The sequence below is a fragment of the Rhinolophus sinicus genome, chromosome 1 (genome assembly GCF_057876585.1).
Source record: "Rhinolophus sinicus isolate RSI-liver-muscle chromosome 1, RSI-T2T, whole genome shotgun sequence".
In the NCBI taxonomy this organism is placed as follows: domain Eukaryota; kingdom Metazoa; phylum Chordata; class Mammalia; order Chiroptera; family Rhinolophidae; genus Rhinolophus; species Rhinolophus sinicus.
In genome coordinates, this window is record NC_142501.1 from 14,311,938 (window position 1) to 14,329,550 (window position 17,613).

Here is a 17,613-nt window from a genome sequence, read left to right on the forward strand (position 1 = left end):
GGACCCAGCAGGCTGGGCTCCAATCCCTGTGATTCCTTGGAGACCTGCCTACCATACTTGGCTTGGACAGGGGCATGCACTACAAAAGGGAGGGAGGGCCCCCCCACCCCTCCCATCTGGCCTGCCCTCTGTTCACTCCCCAGGAAGACTCCACTTTCTGGCTCAGAGACAGCAGTTCTACTCTGGACTCCAGAGTGGTATTGGGCAAGCTGCTTGGCCTCCCTGGGCCTCAGTTTCCCCATCTCTACACTGAGAGGCTGGTTTGGGCTTTCTCTCCTCCACCTCCCTGCCCTCGTGTGGGGAAGGCCTTTGCCTGGCCTCACAGGGACCCGGTCTCCACCTGCCCTTTCTTTTCAGGAAGTCTGTCATCCAGCTCGACCTCGCCAACACCAAGAAAGCAATGATCATCCCTGCATTTGAGACGCTGCGCTACCGGCTGTCTTTCCCCAAGTCGAAAGCAGAGCTGCTGTCCATGCTGGACATGGGGACGCTCTTCACATTCAGGTGAGTCGCTGCCTCCTGGGGGTGCCTGAAGGCCTTCTCGCTTCTGGGAAACCCAGGTTCCTATGCTATTGGCCCCGAAGTTTGTTGCTTAGCGTTAGACCATTTTAAGGCCCCCAAAAGCATCCCTGGCCCCATACTGTATCCTTGGACTGTTCTTTCTCTTCCCACATGCATGTACTTTGTTTTGAACATGGGTGATAGGCCTTAGGCGTCCAGATGGAAGGATAGGAATGTTGAGTGGGAAAGGCAGCTTATTCTGTACGTACTTGACTCAGTTTAGTCTCCTGCTCCTGTCTGCTGCCTCCAGATTCTGTCTTTCGTTTGCTTGTTTATTCATTCATCTGGTCAGTGGGTTTCATCCTGTTAGCACCATGGCTGTTGCTTCCCTTTTCTTTTTTGTCTTTTGTTTTTCTGTGTGTGTGTGTGGATTTGTGAGTGGTCTGTTCTCCAAGGTTCTCAGTAACTTCATTAACTAAAGTCACGAAAATGACTCTAAGATTGGACACAGCGCATGTGGCAGCTGACTTTCCTGTTGCCCAAGTGACAGTTTCAGACAAAGCCCTACCTTCCTGGTCTCCTAGGTCCCTAAGTCCTGCAGGAACATCTCAGGGGACCTACCCTCCCCTCTACCAACGTGCCCAGGGAGTCTGTACGACTGCACAGGTGTAAGTGGGTTCCGTCCCCCAGGGACAGGCTGCGGCATTAAGGGTGGCACCCCGGGGACAAATAGGAATCCTGCTGGGTCTCTTGGCAGAGCAGTCTGAAGACAGAGCCGCTGCGTCCTTCTCCTATTTTAAAGACAGGCCTCCATTTTGAACAACGAACCCGTGGCCAACACTTCCTTGGAGCTAAAAAAGAAAACATATGTTTGTAGGCCGTTTGAATTTTATTGAAAAGATTGTAAGAGCAACAGGTTTTCAGACCACTGTCAAGTTACTGGAAGTTTCTAGAAGGTTTTCTCAAACTTTATTTTGTGACAATAACTATGAGACAGGTTATTCATTCAACAACTCAGAGATGATCCTTTTTCACATTTTATAGAGATCACTAAATGGAGGAGTGGAGGGACCCTGGTGGAGCCAGGACTCAAACTCCAGCCTTCTTCCTCTATCCAGAATTTTGGAAAGTAGCCTGATAGAGTTATTATCCCCCTAAAGCAAGCCTTCTTTATTTTCAGAAAGAAATAATAACAACTCCCATTGATTGAGTGCTTACCATGTAGTGGGCACTGTGACCAGCTCATTTCATCCTCTTGACAAATCCATCAGGCAGATACTGTTATCCCCATTTTACAGACAAAGAAACTGAGGCTCTGAGAGACTAAGTAACTTGCCTAAAGGACACACAGCCAGTACGTGGCAGAGCCTGGATCCAGCCTGAGTCTGACGAACTTGCAGAGCCTCTGCACTTAACCTAAACGCCATTGGACCACTGCTCAAGTCCAGAATGTTCTCATCACTGAGTGTTTGAAGCTGCAGGCAAAACTGAGACTCCAAGAACAAACCTTAGTCTGCATCTCCCACAAGAGCTGGGGTTTGTCCTGCTGGGTCCATGGTTGCTGCACTGGCCAACAGCTTGCAAGCCACCATGCCGCGTGCTAAATTACAGAACTTCCCTCTGAGAAATTGCTTTTGTCACCTCTCCAAATGATGAACTCTTAAGCCTCCTAGCAGCCGAAGCCTGCGTCCCACAGCCCCTGGGATGGGAAACCACCCCCACCCCCACCAGTCCCCGAGAGCAGTGGTTCTCAGAGTGTGTTCCCTGAGCCAGTGGCATCAGCATTCTCTGGGGACGGGTTAGAAATGCAGTCTCAAGCCCCACCCCAGACCTACTGGATCAGAAAACGGACTGTTAGAAAATAGTCGTCTGAGTGATTCTGATACACACTCAAGTTTGAGAACCACGGCTCGAAACAAAGTCTCTTTTAAGCAGCATCCTATAAGGGGTACTCAGGAAACCTCTCTCATCACTGCTTTCCGGGAGGCTGCCTGGTGTGTGTCGTCTCAGATAGCGAGGGTCCAGTGTCTACTCGTCTGACAGCAGGTTCCTCAGCTCATTTTCAAGCTGTGGCTTGTTTTAATGGCAGGTTAACTGTGGCTCCCCCGGGTTCCATGCTGACCAGCTATTTGACGTCCTGTCCATCTTCCAGGCTGGGCTAAGGGAAGCTGCCTCCCCACTGAGGGGGACAGACCTTATCCAACAGTCCCTGCTCCTTCCCCTTTTTTTCCGTCATGTTCACATTACAATAGTCCAAGAGGTTCAGAGTCCAAAGATGGAGGGCAAATGAGATGAGTGTCCGTCCGCTGACACCACTGTGGTCTCACTGCATTCTCTGCCTCTGTCTTCACATGGCCTCTACCCTGCGTGTTTCTGTATTCAGTTTCTCTCTTCTTATAAGGACACCAGCCTTGGCAGTAGAGCCCACTCTACTCCACTGTGACCGCATCTTGATTACACCTTCAAGGCCCTATTTCCAAATAGATCACATTCACAGGCACTGGGGGTTAGGTCTTGAATGTATCTTTTTGCGGAGACACAATTCAACCCACAATGAGAACTATATCAGCATATAATCCTTCCTCTAAATCAGCAGCATTTAGAAAGCTCAGCTTCCTTCTTCCCATTCAGTGGCTTTTCTCCATGTGTCCCAGGTACCACGTCTGGACAAAAGGCCATGCGCCCACAAACTTCGCCAAGTGGCGGACCGCCACCACGCCTTACCGGGTTGAATGGGAAGCTGATTTTGAGCCGTATGTTGTCGTGAGACGGGACTGCCCTGAGTATGACCGGAGGTTTGTGGGCTTTGGCTGGAACAAGGTGGCTCACATCATGGAACTGGATGCACAGGTGAGAGGCGTGGAGTGTCATGGACCTGGGAGGTGGAGGGGCGGGGACGAGAGACCTCAAGCTGAAAGCTGAAAGGGGCCTTGGAGATTAGAAAGCAGAGACCTCACAGGGGATAAGATGTGTTCAGGAACCTAGAATGAGAACGTGGCAGTACTAATTCTCCAGGCTGTGGCTTCCCAAACCGTTCCTCTTTCTTCTACCCTTGGATGAGACTTCGGTTCCAGGCCAAGCCCCAGGCAAATGTGGGTGTCTTGTGACCAACAGTTTCACCCCCTCATCCTTAATCAATCCAGTGATGAAGAGAAGCAAGTGATAACCATTCATCACTCAGCCCGAGAGTCACATAATCGACACAAAGAATTCTAGGAGTTCCATGTAAATGATACAAAAGCATGCAGTTAAGATGGAGCTAATTCTTCTATCCTATAACTAAAAGTGGGACATTTTTCTGCTGTCTTTAGTCATGAAACCCTTTCATTCATTCGGCTAATACTTGCTGAGCACCTACTTCAAACGTAATCTCCTGCAGAATTCTAATAGGTTAAAGCAGACCAGGAATCTGCAGACTTTTTCTGTAAAGGACCAGACAGTCAATTGCGGCAGGGAGGGGGGTGGGTTGTGGAGCCTAGCGGTCTCATTTTCAACTACTCAACTCTGCTCTTATAGTTCAGTCATAGGCAATATCTAAACAGATGGGTGTGACTGTGTTCCAGGAAAGCTTCGTTTATAAAAACATGCAGTGGGCCCGACGTGCTGCAGTTGGTCAGTTCTATTTTAAACAAAGGAAAGGAAAGCTAATCCGGTTAAGTTAGTAGGGATACCTGGACCCCTCAGCCCCACCCTTTTTGTGTGCTGTTCTCCAAGTCTCCTCCTCATGGAGCACAGCGTAAATATTTCTCACCAAGAGCACCCCAAAGTCAGGAAAAGCAAGGATGCTCAGTGCTGGCCGCCCAGAGAATCACCTGGCGAGCTTTCTGACAGTTCCAGTATGTTGGTAGCAGTCCCAGGTGATTTTCATAAACATTAGGTCTGAGAACCACTGATAGAGATAAAAGATGGTAGAATAGTGTGCATATTTAACAGCAGAAAGTTTGACCTTTCGTAGCCATATTTTCAATAATACTTGGGTCCAGTTCTGTTCACAGACAGAAATGTTTAGTGTGCCTCAGCTTCTGCTTGAAAGAAAAGAAAGGTGGTACTATCCATGCATGCAGCAGGGTGGTGAGGTGCACTGGTTCAAATGAAGCTAATTTTCCAGCACTGAGATCTGAGCTTTGTTTGTTTTAGGCAATTTTGACAGAACTCTCGAAATTGTCTTGCTTATTTTCCTTTCTTTGCCAATAGCACATGCCAAACCTAATTTTACCCTTTCCAGCAATTTAAGGAAATCCTGAGTACACACCTGACAGGTAATCCAGCCACACCTATCGGGGCTGGTGAGATTGGTAGAGTTCTTTGTCACCACCTGAAAAGGCTCAGACAGCTGAACTCTGGGAGTTCATGAGTTTTCTTTTCATGATTTTTTTCACTCCTTCCCCACCATCAACTCTCATTTTTTGCTGCCGTCAGTATTCCTCCGTCTATAACAGCTACCTTCCCCCTTCCCGATTTTCCCTTTCTGAGTTTATTCTGCTCTGGTCTGGGAAACTAGAGGACCAAAGCTTAACAGACATTATGTCCAAAATCAGCACACACAGATTCTGCGTGAAGGTGTGCTGAGTTCTCCTTTGAGTTACATGTCCTAAGTTTTACGTCACCTGTTCTGGCTATTCAGAGGCATTTTATTTTTTGTCTGAGTTTCTGTCTGTATTCTGCCATGTGGAGGATGCTACATGATGGTGTGACTTGTAATAAGACACGTAGGTGAGAGTTTTATTCTTCATGAGCTTCCATCCAGGGGAACCTTTTTTTTCTTTCTTCCCTTTCTGTCCCCTCTTTTGCACTTCTCCGTTGAGGCTGTCAGATCTCAGCAAGCACTAGGAGAAATCACATAAACTGACGTCATTTAGTTGAGCAAGAGAATCTCTCATGGTCTGCATCGTTCTAGAGCAAGCACATGGGTAGGTTCTCACGCTTATCAAGAACCTTCCATGGCCCGTGAGCTCTGCCCAGCACGCACTCTCCATACATTGTTACTCATCTTTCAAGGTAGGTAGTGTTCCTTTCACTGTATCGCTGAGAAAACTAAGGCTCAGAGAAGCCAAGCAATCTGCCCAAGGTCATGGAAACAACATGGTTTGCTGTCCATGGTGCTGACCTCCTTGTTGAGGTCGTGCCCCACTTCATTCATTCACTAAGTCGTTCGGCCATCTGCTTGGATTCATCGTCCAGTGCCAAGGGTTCTTGCAAGTGCTCAGGCTGCTCTTATCTTCTTCCAGGAATATGAATTCACCGTGCTGCCCAATGCCTACATGATCCACATGCCTCATGCCCCCAGCTTCGACATCACAAAGTTCCGGTCCAACAAGCAATACCGCATCTGTCTCAAAACTCTCAAGGAAGAATTCCAGCAGGACATGTCCCGCCGCTATGGCTTTGCCGCCCTCAAATATCTCACGGCCGAGAACAACAGCTAGCATCAAGAAGCCACCACTAGGGAGAGACGTTCTGCAGGGGGAGAGCCACTTGCTGTTTGGGGCCCAGCCTTCCAACTCAAAATCAAGCAGTGCTTTTTTTTTTTGGTTTGTTTTTATTTGTCTCTTTGGCCCAACGAAGCTCTCCACACTACAGAGATCTGAGACAAGGATCCAGCCAGCCCCTCCGGGCCCCACAACCTGGCATTTCCAGAATGTGGAAAAGTAGTTCATCCACATAGAATCTCAAAGAATGGGAAATGGAGGGATGAGAGGGAGCAATGGGATTTCCTACCACAAAGCCGCAAAACCAAGCAGGCCTTTAGGATGTTTTTGTTGCTTTTTAAGAAAGGGAAGTCAGAGTGCTGGAGGTCAGCCCTCCTAGGAATAAAGGCAAAAATGTCTCTTCACTGAGAGAAAACTCTTCTTAGCCCTGCCATCTAGCTGGGTATCCAAGGGGAGAGCAAACCAATGATTGGAAACAACCATTTGTAAAAACTCAGTGGGGACATCGTACCTGGCGGGACCTGGAGGAGGGATTGGTTGGTTCTTATCCTCAAGGTCACTCTTATTTTGTTTTGATTTGTTTTTGTTTTGGGGGATTTTGTTTGTTTGGTTTTGGTCCGGGAATCCAAAATAGAAAATCTGATCTTTTAAGGTACTGAAGGAAAAGCAGCTGCCCCAACCAACACCCCTGTAAATCAGCAGTGGCCCATCAAGGAGGAAGAGTCTTCAGCCAATAGTTAAACATGGGCGTCCTTCTTCAGGATTATCACTGAGGCACCCATGACCTTGAATTCCCTACTCCCCAGAATCCAGGGGCTAAGATGGAAATTCGAAAACCAACTGTTTTACAACCAGTCACATTTTCTATTGGCAATGACTGATTCCTGGGGAAGGGTCTTTGCGGGGACTGTGTCAGTGCACATGAAAGGTACGAAGCTCTCAGGCCTTTAGAAGAACTTTCATAATTCAGGCGAACCCGATTCTGAAGTCACACGTCCGTTTGGAGACCTTCGGGGTGAACGAACGTGTCGGTTTCCTCTGTGTTCCTGCCCGCTTGACTGTGGCTGGGACGAGGTGACCGCCTCAGGCTCCCTTTGGGACCTGTTCAGAGGGTAGGCAAGCACCTTCACTGTTACACAGATTGAGGAGACACTGGACTTTTTACCCATTTTCTTGAATCTTCAATATTAATGTTGTGTTTACATTGATGAGAATAAGAGTCAGTGCCCTACTCTGCTGGGCTGTTTGTATTGAGTTGCAATGTGACCAGCGAACGCTGCATTCAATAAACGAAAGTACGGACTGTTTCTTCCCCACACCCTTCCCATTCTTGTAAGATGCTACCGCGACACACTTCAGGGTAGAGAGCAAAATTGATAAATGGCAACTTGACACTTTCTGTCCTCCTATTTTATGTTTCTCATCGGTTGATCTTTAACCTTTTTTCTCCTTGTCTAAGGTTAGATTTTACTTTACCTTCCACCCAGCAGAGCACTTTCACATTTCCCATTTAGTTTCTATCTCAACACAGAAGCCAGATGTTTTATGTAGCAGATGTGGGCTAGCAAGGTAAATCATGGTAACTGATGGTACAGTGAACCCCCCATCCCCTTCTCGTAGTGGTCAAATGAAACCCCACAGCAATGCGACCCTTAATATGTTATATGCTCTCGTGGATATTTCACTAGGTTTATTTTTAAAAATTAGGAAAACAGCTATTAGGACTAATCCATATACAGATATAAATAAGTTTATATATGTCTGTATATGTATATGTGTGTCTCTGTGTGTCTATGTCATGTACATATAATACACATATAGCATATATGCAGCATGTATATTACAAAATTAATACATGAATATTGTAAAAAGGAAAATGTGACAAAAGTATGCAAAGTACATGTTAAATCCCCTTTCTCCGTTGGTGTGTGGGGCCAGCTCCTATCAGCTCCCAAGAACTTATTGTGTGTATTGTTTTTCTTCTGTGTTCAGTGACATCGCATTTGTAGCTTGAAATTGGCCATGATGGGAGTCGTTACACCATGGAAATCAGAAAATACCAGAAATCAGGGTTCCACCACCCCAAGAGCCAGGTGTTAACCATTTACCAGCACACCAGTGCCTTTTCCTCTTCCCTGGGTACACACACAGGCACTCAAAAATTTTCCTCCTCTAGAGAAAGCCACTGTAATAGATGTATTGGTACGGCTTTTGAATTAATCACTACCGGCTACTTGAGCCAAGTGAAAATGTGCTGGTAGCATTCGTTCCTTGGTGTTAAAAATCAATTTTTAATTCCTTAAAACCTTTTTTTTTTTTTTTAACTTTTCATGATACCTGAGTCCTGCCCAGCTACCTTGATTTCACTTGCAATTCTAGGGGTATAGTGGTGACCATATAATTTATCATCCAAACTGGATCTCCTCTGGGCATGAAAGAAAGTGCTAATTACTTTGAGACAATTGGTATAAATGGAAAGACAATGTAGCTTCATTTACACTGAATTTATAAAAGTCAGACACTGGCACTCCACACCAATAGTGAAAACTCCTATTTCCCCCAAAACAGATGCCAGATACTTAAGGCTAGAGCCCAGATGTTGACTGATGCCCAACTTCCACATGGAGGCTGAGGTCTGCAGAGCCAACAGCACAAATTCCCAGAACTATCATTGGGAGCAGCAGCTCAATGTCAGCCCCAGCTGATGTGTGGGGAACCACTGCCATTTGGGCAGAGGCACTTGCAATGCATGTTCATTCCTTCATATCAGTTCCTTAGGGTAGAACAAGCTTGTAAATGTGTCACACTGGTGTTTTCGTACTTAATTATAAGCTAATACCATCTTGGGTTTTGGCTGGGAGGAAAGAAAGGATTCTCTCATTTAGCAACCAAAATACTCAGTGTCCGAGAGAGCTAAGATTTATTGAGTAATCACTACGTGAAAGGACCTTTTGCATACATTAGCTCATTGAATCCTTGTAGCAGGACGGCTGTTTTACTGTTATAGATAAATTACTGTTTATAGATGAGGAAACTGAGTGAGCGCTGGGAAATTAAGTAACTTCCCCAAATTCGCATAGTTCATACGTACCAGAACCAGAATTTAAAACCCAGGCCGACTTGTTTGAATCCAAAGCCACATAGCCTGCAATGCTGCTCCTTACTCCAATTAAAAAGAAACACATTAAATATTGGCAGACAGAAGGATTTGAACCTACATACTAGCAAGATATTAGATTTCTAGTCTTCCTTTAATATCCATCCAATAACACACAGTCTAGACAGTGACCTTTCCTAGATGCTCCAAGTCTTGCTATGCTCATGGACTTGCTGGAAATTCATTCAAAATAGACCTGGGCAATCTACCATGTTTCCCTGAAAATAAGACCTAGCCGGACCATCAGCTCTAATGCATCTTTTGGAGCAAAAATTAATATGAGACCCAGTCTTATTTTACTATAATATAAGACCGGGTCTTATATAATATAATGTAATATAAGACCGGGTCTCAAATTAATTTTTATTTCAAAAGATGCATTAGAGCTGGTGGTCTGGCTAGGTCTTATTTTTGGGGAAACACGGTAGATCAACTCTAGGGGGCAGTCATTGATTCCCTGGATACTTCTGGGTGGTTTCCTCGATTACATGGCACAGGTAGAGACCCTGCATTTTAAGCTCCCCCTTGGACCTCAATTCATCACACTGCTTCACCATAATCCCTCTGAATGTGCGGAGCTGATTCACAGAGCACATATTTGCAGAGTCGACTAATAGCTTCTTTGTACCCCATCATGAAAGGACAGACCCTACTTTAATTCTGTTTCTTTCAAAGCCTCTACTGTCTTTGAGTTAAGGCTTCATTTGTGGTCACCAGGCCTTTAGGGAACTCTGTGTTAGTGGAAGAAATGTGATTAAAATCCCCTCTGACACGGCTTCTGCACACTCTTGGTGAAGATAATAACAGCTACCATTTACGGCTCCACGACTTCTCTGGTAGCTGGCACTGATGACACACAGCAATGTTCTAATATAAGGAAGGTATTATTACTAAGCTAATGGCACCAGCCCTCAGGGAAATTATATGGAGGTGCCAGAATTTGAATCAAAATCGGGCTGACTTCAAAAACCCTTCTCTTGCCACTATCTGCTGCTGTCTCTTCCTATGATACTGAAACCAGCTTATGCAATCATATCCTCATTTAGTTCATAGTTAATGTCTTAGTTTATAGTTCATTTCATAGTTTGTGTCATGGTTCATATCTTCATGTAGTTTGTAGTTAACGCTGTTTAATCCTAAGGGTTAATTTTCCGATTTAAATGCCGTTGACGTTTATGAAGTATCAGTTACCTGCTAGATGCATTCTAAGTAGTTTCAGATCCATATAATCGAATGTCAGAGAGAAACCAGCGTCTTTGTTTTCATTCATTTAACAAAAACATTTTTAGTAAGTGCCCTCCAGTTTCAAATAATGATTGGTGATATCTGAAAGGAGATAATGGGAACGCCACAAAAATGGAGGGTTTCCGATTGTGAATCTTAAATGGAGTTGGTCATTGGTTTGTTCGAACACATCCAGATCATCTTGAAAGACAATGTCTTCTGGAATGAAGTTCTGGGGAAATGTTCCCAAGGTGTGGTACCAAGACCATCTGATCAGGGAAGCTGGCTGATATGCAATGATTGACAGGGTTTGCTCAGAACAAAACTCTTCAACCGATGCCTAGGTAAGTTACACTGCTGATTCTAAAGGGAGGGCTGCAGTAGCACCAGAATTTCATTGCACTCATTATTTCCTTCTGCATTCCGCAAATATTTATTGAACATCTCTGTGACGAGCACTGAATACAGAAGTGAACCAGTCACATCACCTGTCCTGTAAGGTACAGTTACTTAGACAGCTGAAAAGTAAACAGAAAATGCTAAGATAGGGTTCACCTTACTGCGTTTGTGCAAACAATTGTAGTGTATTTTAAAACTTATATATAGTTTCGAAAAGAAGAGTTACAAGGATAACACAAATAACTTTTGTATACCCTTCATGTAGATTCACCAGTTGTTAACATTTGGCCACATATGCCTCATATCTCTCTGTCTATAATATTTTTTCTAAAACATTTGAGAGTGAATTGTAGATGTCAGGCCCCTTTACATCTGAATACTTCAGCATGTATTATTTTTTAAAAACAAGGACATTCTCTTACATAACCACAATGCAATGATCAAATTCAAGAAAGTTAACACTGGTACCATATTATCATCTAATCCACCGTCTACTTTCATAATTTGCCAGTTGTTTGAATACTGTCTGTATAGCAGTAACCAGCTCTATCCCGCCCCCCACCCCGCAGTTCCAGGACCCAGTCCAATACCAAATATTGCATTTAGTTGCCTATTGTCTCTAATTAGGAACAAGTCCTTGGTCCTTCTTTGCACTTTCTGACAATGACATTTTTGAAGAGTGCAGACAGTTGTTTTGCTAGTTGAGTGTTTTGAATGAGAAATAGGTACACATATACAGGCCAAGTCATTGGCTAGGAATATATGTACATGTGACTTTTGAGTGCATTAATATTACAGCATATTATGTAACATAAAATGTTATGGCAGATCGTGTTAAAGAAGCCAGGACTGAGAAGGTTCACCATTCGTGTGTGTGCGTAGGAATTGGTTGGACAGTCCAGCAGGTGGGACCCTACAGCAGTACATGCTATCGCAGGACATATCACTAACCCGATAGTAGCCTTATTGTCAGACAATAAAAAATGATCATTTTCTATCTGCTTAAAAGTTTTGTAGCAAATTTTAAGATATATTCATTAATTGAAATACGTTGGACATATACTTTGTGTAGATATAAATGTGAACCTTTTTCGTTTCCCAGACCTACCAGGAAAAAGGTAAACCAACAATGAGGGAATTCTTACCTTCTCTCAGACTTCATGATATATGGACCCACGTTAGCTAGTTCATTAATATTTCCACCCTCCCCAAAGATTATTTAATACTTAGGTAGAACTGGGCAACTTGGTTCCCTTCCCCATGAATATTAAGATCATATATAATAAATGGTACAGAACACCCCAGGAGATTTATAGACAACAAGCAGAGTGGGGGGGGGGGCGGGTAGGGCTGTAATATTACCCAGAGGAGACATCAAGAGAAGGGGGATTCTCAAACCTGATTTAAGTGTCCCACCAGGATGGAAAGGCCTGAAACTGCCCCGTTTTTCCTGACCATGATTTAGGCCTGATTTCCCCATGAGTGGGTTAGAATATGACTTTTATCCTTGCACTTTAAGCACCAATACCTTCAGGATTAAGTGTAGTTTGTGAACTTAGAACTAACCCTCTGGCCTTGAACAAGGCATTTTATCTCTGTGAAGCTCACTTTCTTTGTTTATATTATGAGGCCATCTATCTTCTGTGATGCTAGCCACAAATTCCATTTTGTTTTTGATATAATAAAGTTGGGAAGCACCTGGGTAGTACCTGCGACGCGTCAGTCACAGTTCTGTGTTTTACGTTTAGTAAGTTCAATAGCCAGTTAGTTTTAGTAGTAGGTGCTATTACTAGACCCATCTTACAGAGGGGACAATTGAGGCCCAGAGAGGTTAAGGGATTCTCCAAACGTTACACAGTAAGTAGCAGAGCAGGATTTAAACCCAGGCAGGTTGACCCCAGAGTGACCTTACCCACTCTGCTCTGCTGCTTCCCTGATGGGGAATGAGATGGCATGCCGTTATAACAGACCCCACATTGTGCATTTAATATCTTTGGGCGGTGTATCAGTTTTCTATTTCAATGTAACAAATTACCACAAATTAAGTGGCTTAAAACAACACCCATTTGTTATCTCACAGTTGCGGTGGGTCAGGAGTCCAGGTATGAGATGCCTGGGTCCTCTGATTGGGGTCACCAGGCTGCAGTTGAGGTGCCAGCCATGCTGTGGTTCTCATCTGGAGCTCAGGGTCCTCTTCCAAGTTCACTGTTGGAAGAACTCGGTTCCATGGGCTTGTAGGACTGAGAGCCCTGCTTTCTTGCTGGCTGGAGGCTTGGGATCATTCTCAGCCCCTAGAGGACACCCGCCATCCCCTGGCTCATGGTCCTCTCGGCAGCACAGTGGTTTACTTCTTTAAAGCCAACCTGACAACCTCTCCCTCTATCCTGCTAAGATAGTCTTATATCACGTAACATAACCACGGGAGCAATGTGCCATCATACTCCCAGGTGCTACACATGCTTAAGGGGAGAGGGTTATACGGGGTAGTCACCAAGGGGCAGGAATCTTTGGGGCCACCTTAGAATTTTGCCACAAACCAAGGGATTGCCATCACCCCATCTCTCTAGGCTGGACCGGGCACTCCTTGAGAGAGGGGTGGCCATGGTGTCCCATCACTGACACATTGTCCAGCAACAACGGGCACTCCGTACACACTCACTGTAAATTACGGTGGGTAATACCAGGCTCGGGCAACGGTAGGTGTGCTACCAACATGCATTGGACACTAACATTTCCTTTTGAAAACACCGACATTTCAGAAAGGCGAGGTCTCTCCGTTCTATGACAGACATCTTTAGTTCCCTTGTGTTCATTCTGTTCCTACAGTGGGGCAGCCATGTTCCTTGTCTTTAATTAAACGCACCATTCAGTGAGAACCTTTTGTGTGTGCTGGCTTTAGTCCCAGGGACACTGAAAGAGGACCCAGAGAAGAAGCTCACTGCTTCACGCAGAAGATGATCACACAGAAGCCATGAGAGTCAGGTAGGAGAACAGAGGTGAACACCGGGAATAGTACTGGCTGTTTCCTTCCAGTGCTTCCTTCCCGTGATTGGCTGAATGGGACCACTTTTGTAACAGCACCCAAGGGTGGTCTTTTGGAAGTTGTTTTCCTCTTGAAACAAAGTATGTCCCCAGCACCTAGCATTGTGCTTGGCCCATAGGAGATGCACAAGAAATATTTATTGCCTGGAGAGCAAGATATCATAGTAGTCAAGAGCTCAAACTCAAGAAAGTCCTCATTTTAAATCCAGGCTGAGCCACTGCCCAGCTAATTATTGCACCTCGCTGAGCCTCCATTTCCTCATTTGTCAAGTGATGACATGAAGGATTCCTACCTTCCAGGGCTAAGAAGTGTACCTGAGAGTGCATCTGGGACATAGTATGCACACACACACACACTCACACTCACACTCACAGTTGATCCTCTTCCTTTTATCTTCCCTGTGGTTTTCTCGACCCCTTTCACAAATGTTTCCTCTGTGAATCCTTTAGAGAAGGGAGAAAGAAAGGTCGGTCTGTGAGGCTGGATTCTGAGAGGTCCCAGGGGGTGAGGGACAGTGTTGGGCAGTGTGAGGCCAGGGGCAGGACATAGAGATACCAGGAAGTACAAGATACACCGAGGAGGAAAAGCACAGGGCCCGCCTCCAGTGCCTCTCGTTAAGTTTCATTGTAGACCCTTCTTGTGTTACATCACTTTACACTTCTCATGGTCACCGTCCCCTCTGCCTCACAAATCAGCGCTGAGATACAGGAAGTGTGCACATGTGTGTGCCGATGTGCAAATGCGGGAGCAGAGTGAAAGCTTAGCGTGGCTAAGCCGTGTGCCCCACACCGTAAGAAGCCGAGTCCGAGCTGGAACTCAGGCCTGACTCCAAGTTCTGTGTTCTCGGGAGCATTCAGCAAGAGAGCAGCTAGAGTGAGTGCAGGGTCCAAGCAGTCCATCAAAACACACTCAGAGGCTGTCAGAGTTTGCAGGGGGCTTATGAAGGGGAAAATAAAAGGCTCTGGTTGGCTGGAGGTGAAGAAATAAAGGAAGCAAAGGTTTCAAAGCTGACAATAAATCATCCAGGGATTTTCTTCAAACTGCGTGGTTGACTGAACAATGAAACTGGCAGGCAGAAAACAGACAGCAAAGGAGGCTCTCAGATGACTGAGGGAAGATGGGAACTACTGTGTATTAGGCAGCAACGCTGTATTAGACAGACAACCTGTATTATCTCATCCTCAGCCAACCCTGTGAGATCGATGCTGAGATCCACATGGCTGTGCCCAGGGGAGTAAGGTGTCAGGGACGTGAGGCAAACGGCAGGCAGTCCTGCAGCTGGTAAGGGGTCAGCCAGGCCCTGGAGTCCCTGCCTTTCCACTAGCACACGCCCAGGTGACCAGAGGGACTTCACATGGAACTTCTCAGAAGGGACTGAAAGAAGAGAGTCTAGGGAAGGTGTTTTAAAATGTAGGTTTATGTGATTATTCAGGGATGGTGAAGCCAACAGGTCAGGAGATGACGGTCATTGAAAAGATAGTGTTACAGTGTCCAAGAGGAGCGGGCACACCACACCAGGCAGGGCCAAGTGGGGAAGCACCAGGTGGGTCAAGAGTCAGAGGGAGAAAAATGGGCAAGAGCCTTTAGTATGGTTTCCACGGGAAGGCACAGTGGAGGCAGGGTGAGCAGGCTGAGGCTCAGCTAGTTGGAATATTTCAGAGGGCTCCAGAAGAGGGGCTGTCGCTAGGTGTCTGGTACCTAGCCCTGGGATGATTGGAGCACGGTAGTGGCCCAGAGGGTAAGGTCTCTCCATGAAGGAGGTGGTAGCAGCTATGAGCTTTGGACTGGCTCGTTTCCATATGGAAGGCGAGCCCTTGGGGCAATCTCTCCAGAGTCAACAAATTCTGCATGATTCTTACAGAAGAGCAACATTCAATCAGGCAAACAGGTTACATCGCAAACCTCCCAGAGTGGCCAACCATGGTGCTTCTGGGTCTTCTCTATGTTCTGGAACCAGAGGGTGGAACTTCATTCATCACACCAGGAGAGACCTCTCAAATGAATTACCATCGTTTGGAGAAGTCAGGATGGTCATTATTCTCAGCACCCTGTCAGCAAGTAATTGCAGATCAAATGGCCCACATGGATAAACTAATTGGAGTTAAATGAGATTAATCAAAATAAGCTCTGTTATCCCTGTATCAGGAATGTCAAGACATTATTTGCTAAAATGAAGACGTGTGTGTCTGTGTTTGTGTGTGTGTGTGTATACAGTACACACACGAATCAGGCTTGTAGAGAAACAGAAGGCATTTGACTAGCTAGCTGGCCAGGAAAGTATAATGTGGCAAGGGACAGACGGACTCTTTTTCCAAGTTTAGTTTTTGCCCTTTGGATGGTTCATGGATATAAATAGAAATTGAATCTGCCTCCTCTATTACTTACTCTTAACATTATTTGTCAGTGCGATTAAAGGTAAGGAATGGAACTAGGAATCAGATAAACCTTCCAGCATTTCTTAGGATAAAGATAAAATTTCTTATCGTGGCTTATAAGGTGTACAGACTCTATCCTCTACCTCTGTTTCTAACCTCATCTCACACCACACTCTACCCGCCTGCCTGTAATACCCTTTGCTCCTTCATCCCGCTGCCTGTCAGTCAGTCTTTGGTTGTCATCTTTAGCATCATTCCATCAAGAAAGTGCTCACTGACCTCTCTGTCCAAACCAAACTATGTTCTCATAGCACAAGTACTTCTGCTTTGTAACACCTATTGCAATTGAATTTCCCATTTGTTTAGGTAATGATTTGTTCAATGGCTACGTCTCTCATGAAGCTGTGGACTCTGGAGGTAGGTAAGAACTAACACTGTTTTTATGCATCAGGATAGCGCAAGATCCTAACGTGTCATGGGTCCAGAATAGACATTTGTTAGATGAATAAATAAATGGATGAACGTGGATGCTCTTCCCAGACCCGTCTCTGCACAGCTTCTCCTTCTTGAGCAAATCAGTTTCCCTCTCTGAGCCTTCTTTTCTTCATCTGTAATATGGGAGAATTGTTTGCAATGATTGCTAAAGCCTTTCCTGTGTCTGTGCGGTTAAGGGCTGTTTAAAGGCTTTCTGGTAAAAAAAGAAAGAAAGAAAAAAAAGGAAGGAAAGAAAGAAAAGAATAAAGAGAGAGAGGAAAGGAAAGGAAAGGAAAGGAAAGGAAAGGAAAGGAAAGGAAAGGAAAGGAAAGGAAAGGAAAGGAAAGGAAAGGAAAGGAAAGGAAAGGAAAGGAAAGGAAAGGAAAGGAAAGGAAAGGAAAGGAAAGGAAAGGAAAGGAAAGGAAAGGGCTTTCTGTGTCCTATGGGGAGGGGGTGCTATCTCCTAGGGAGGTCTATTTTCTCCTCATGGCAAAACGGCAGTGGAGAGAGAGGGTATTTGTGATGTAAAAGGGTGGTCAGGGAAGGCCCCTAAGATAAGTTCAGAGACTTGGAGGAAGTAAGAGAGTGAAACGTGTGGCTATCTGGGCGAGAACAGTACAGGTGGAATGAAACAGCTGCTGCAAAGGTCCGGAGGCAGGAGAATGCTTGGCAGCCTGGAGGATTAGCGAGAAGGCAAGGGTGGCTAGAGCAGGGTGGGCTGGGAAATGATGATGAGCAGTGAGGACCCAGACCTAAGAGTGGGAGGGGACGGACTACGTGGGGCCTGCAGGCCACTTTCAGACTGACCTTTCTCAGAGGGGGATGAGAAACCAGCGGAGGGCTTGGACCAGAAGAGTGACGTGCACTTAGGAGCTCAGCGGGTTCCTGGAGAGCAGTAAAAAGATGAGCTATTGTAAACTGAGTTTCTGTTCCCAAAGGGTGTACATTTTCTGGGGCTCCATTTCCATAAATTCATGTCATGCTATAAAGATACTGCAGTTACTCAAGAAA

General features: G+C 45.5%; 1 protein-coding gene across 4 annotated transcripts in view; it reads left to right on the top strand.

Annotated features, from left to right (window-relative positions):
• LARGE1 (LARGE xylosyl- and glucuronyltransferase 1) overlaps positions 1-7,246 on the top strand; it is a 489,591-nt gene extending 482,345 nt beyond the window's left edge. For all 4 annotated transcript variants that reach the window (XM_019728420.3, XM_019728419.3, XM_019728416.3 and 1 more), the window contains exons 13-15: positions 358-504; positions 3,156-3,351; positions 5,730-7,246. In XM_019728420.3, coding sequence (XP_019583979.1) covers positions 358-504; positions 3,156-3,351; positions 5,730-5,927 — 541 coding nt within the window. In that variant the 3' untranslated portion in view covers positions 5,928-7,246. The remainder of the gene's footprint in view (positions 1-357; positions 505-3,155; positions 3,352-5,729) is intronic.
• Positions 7,247-17,613: the final 10,367 nt, after the last annotated feature.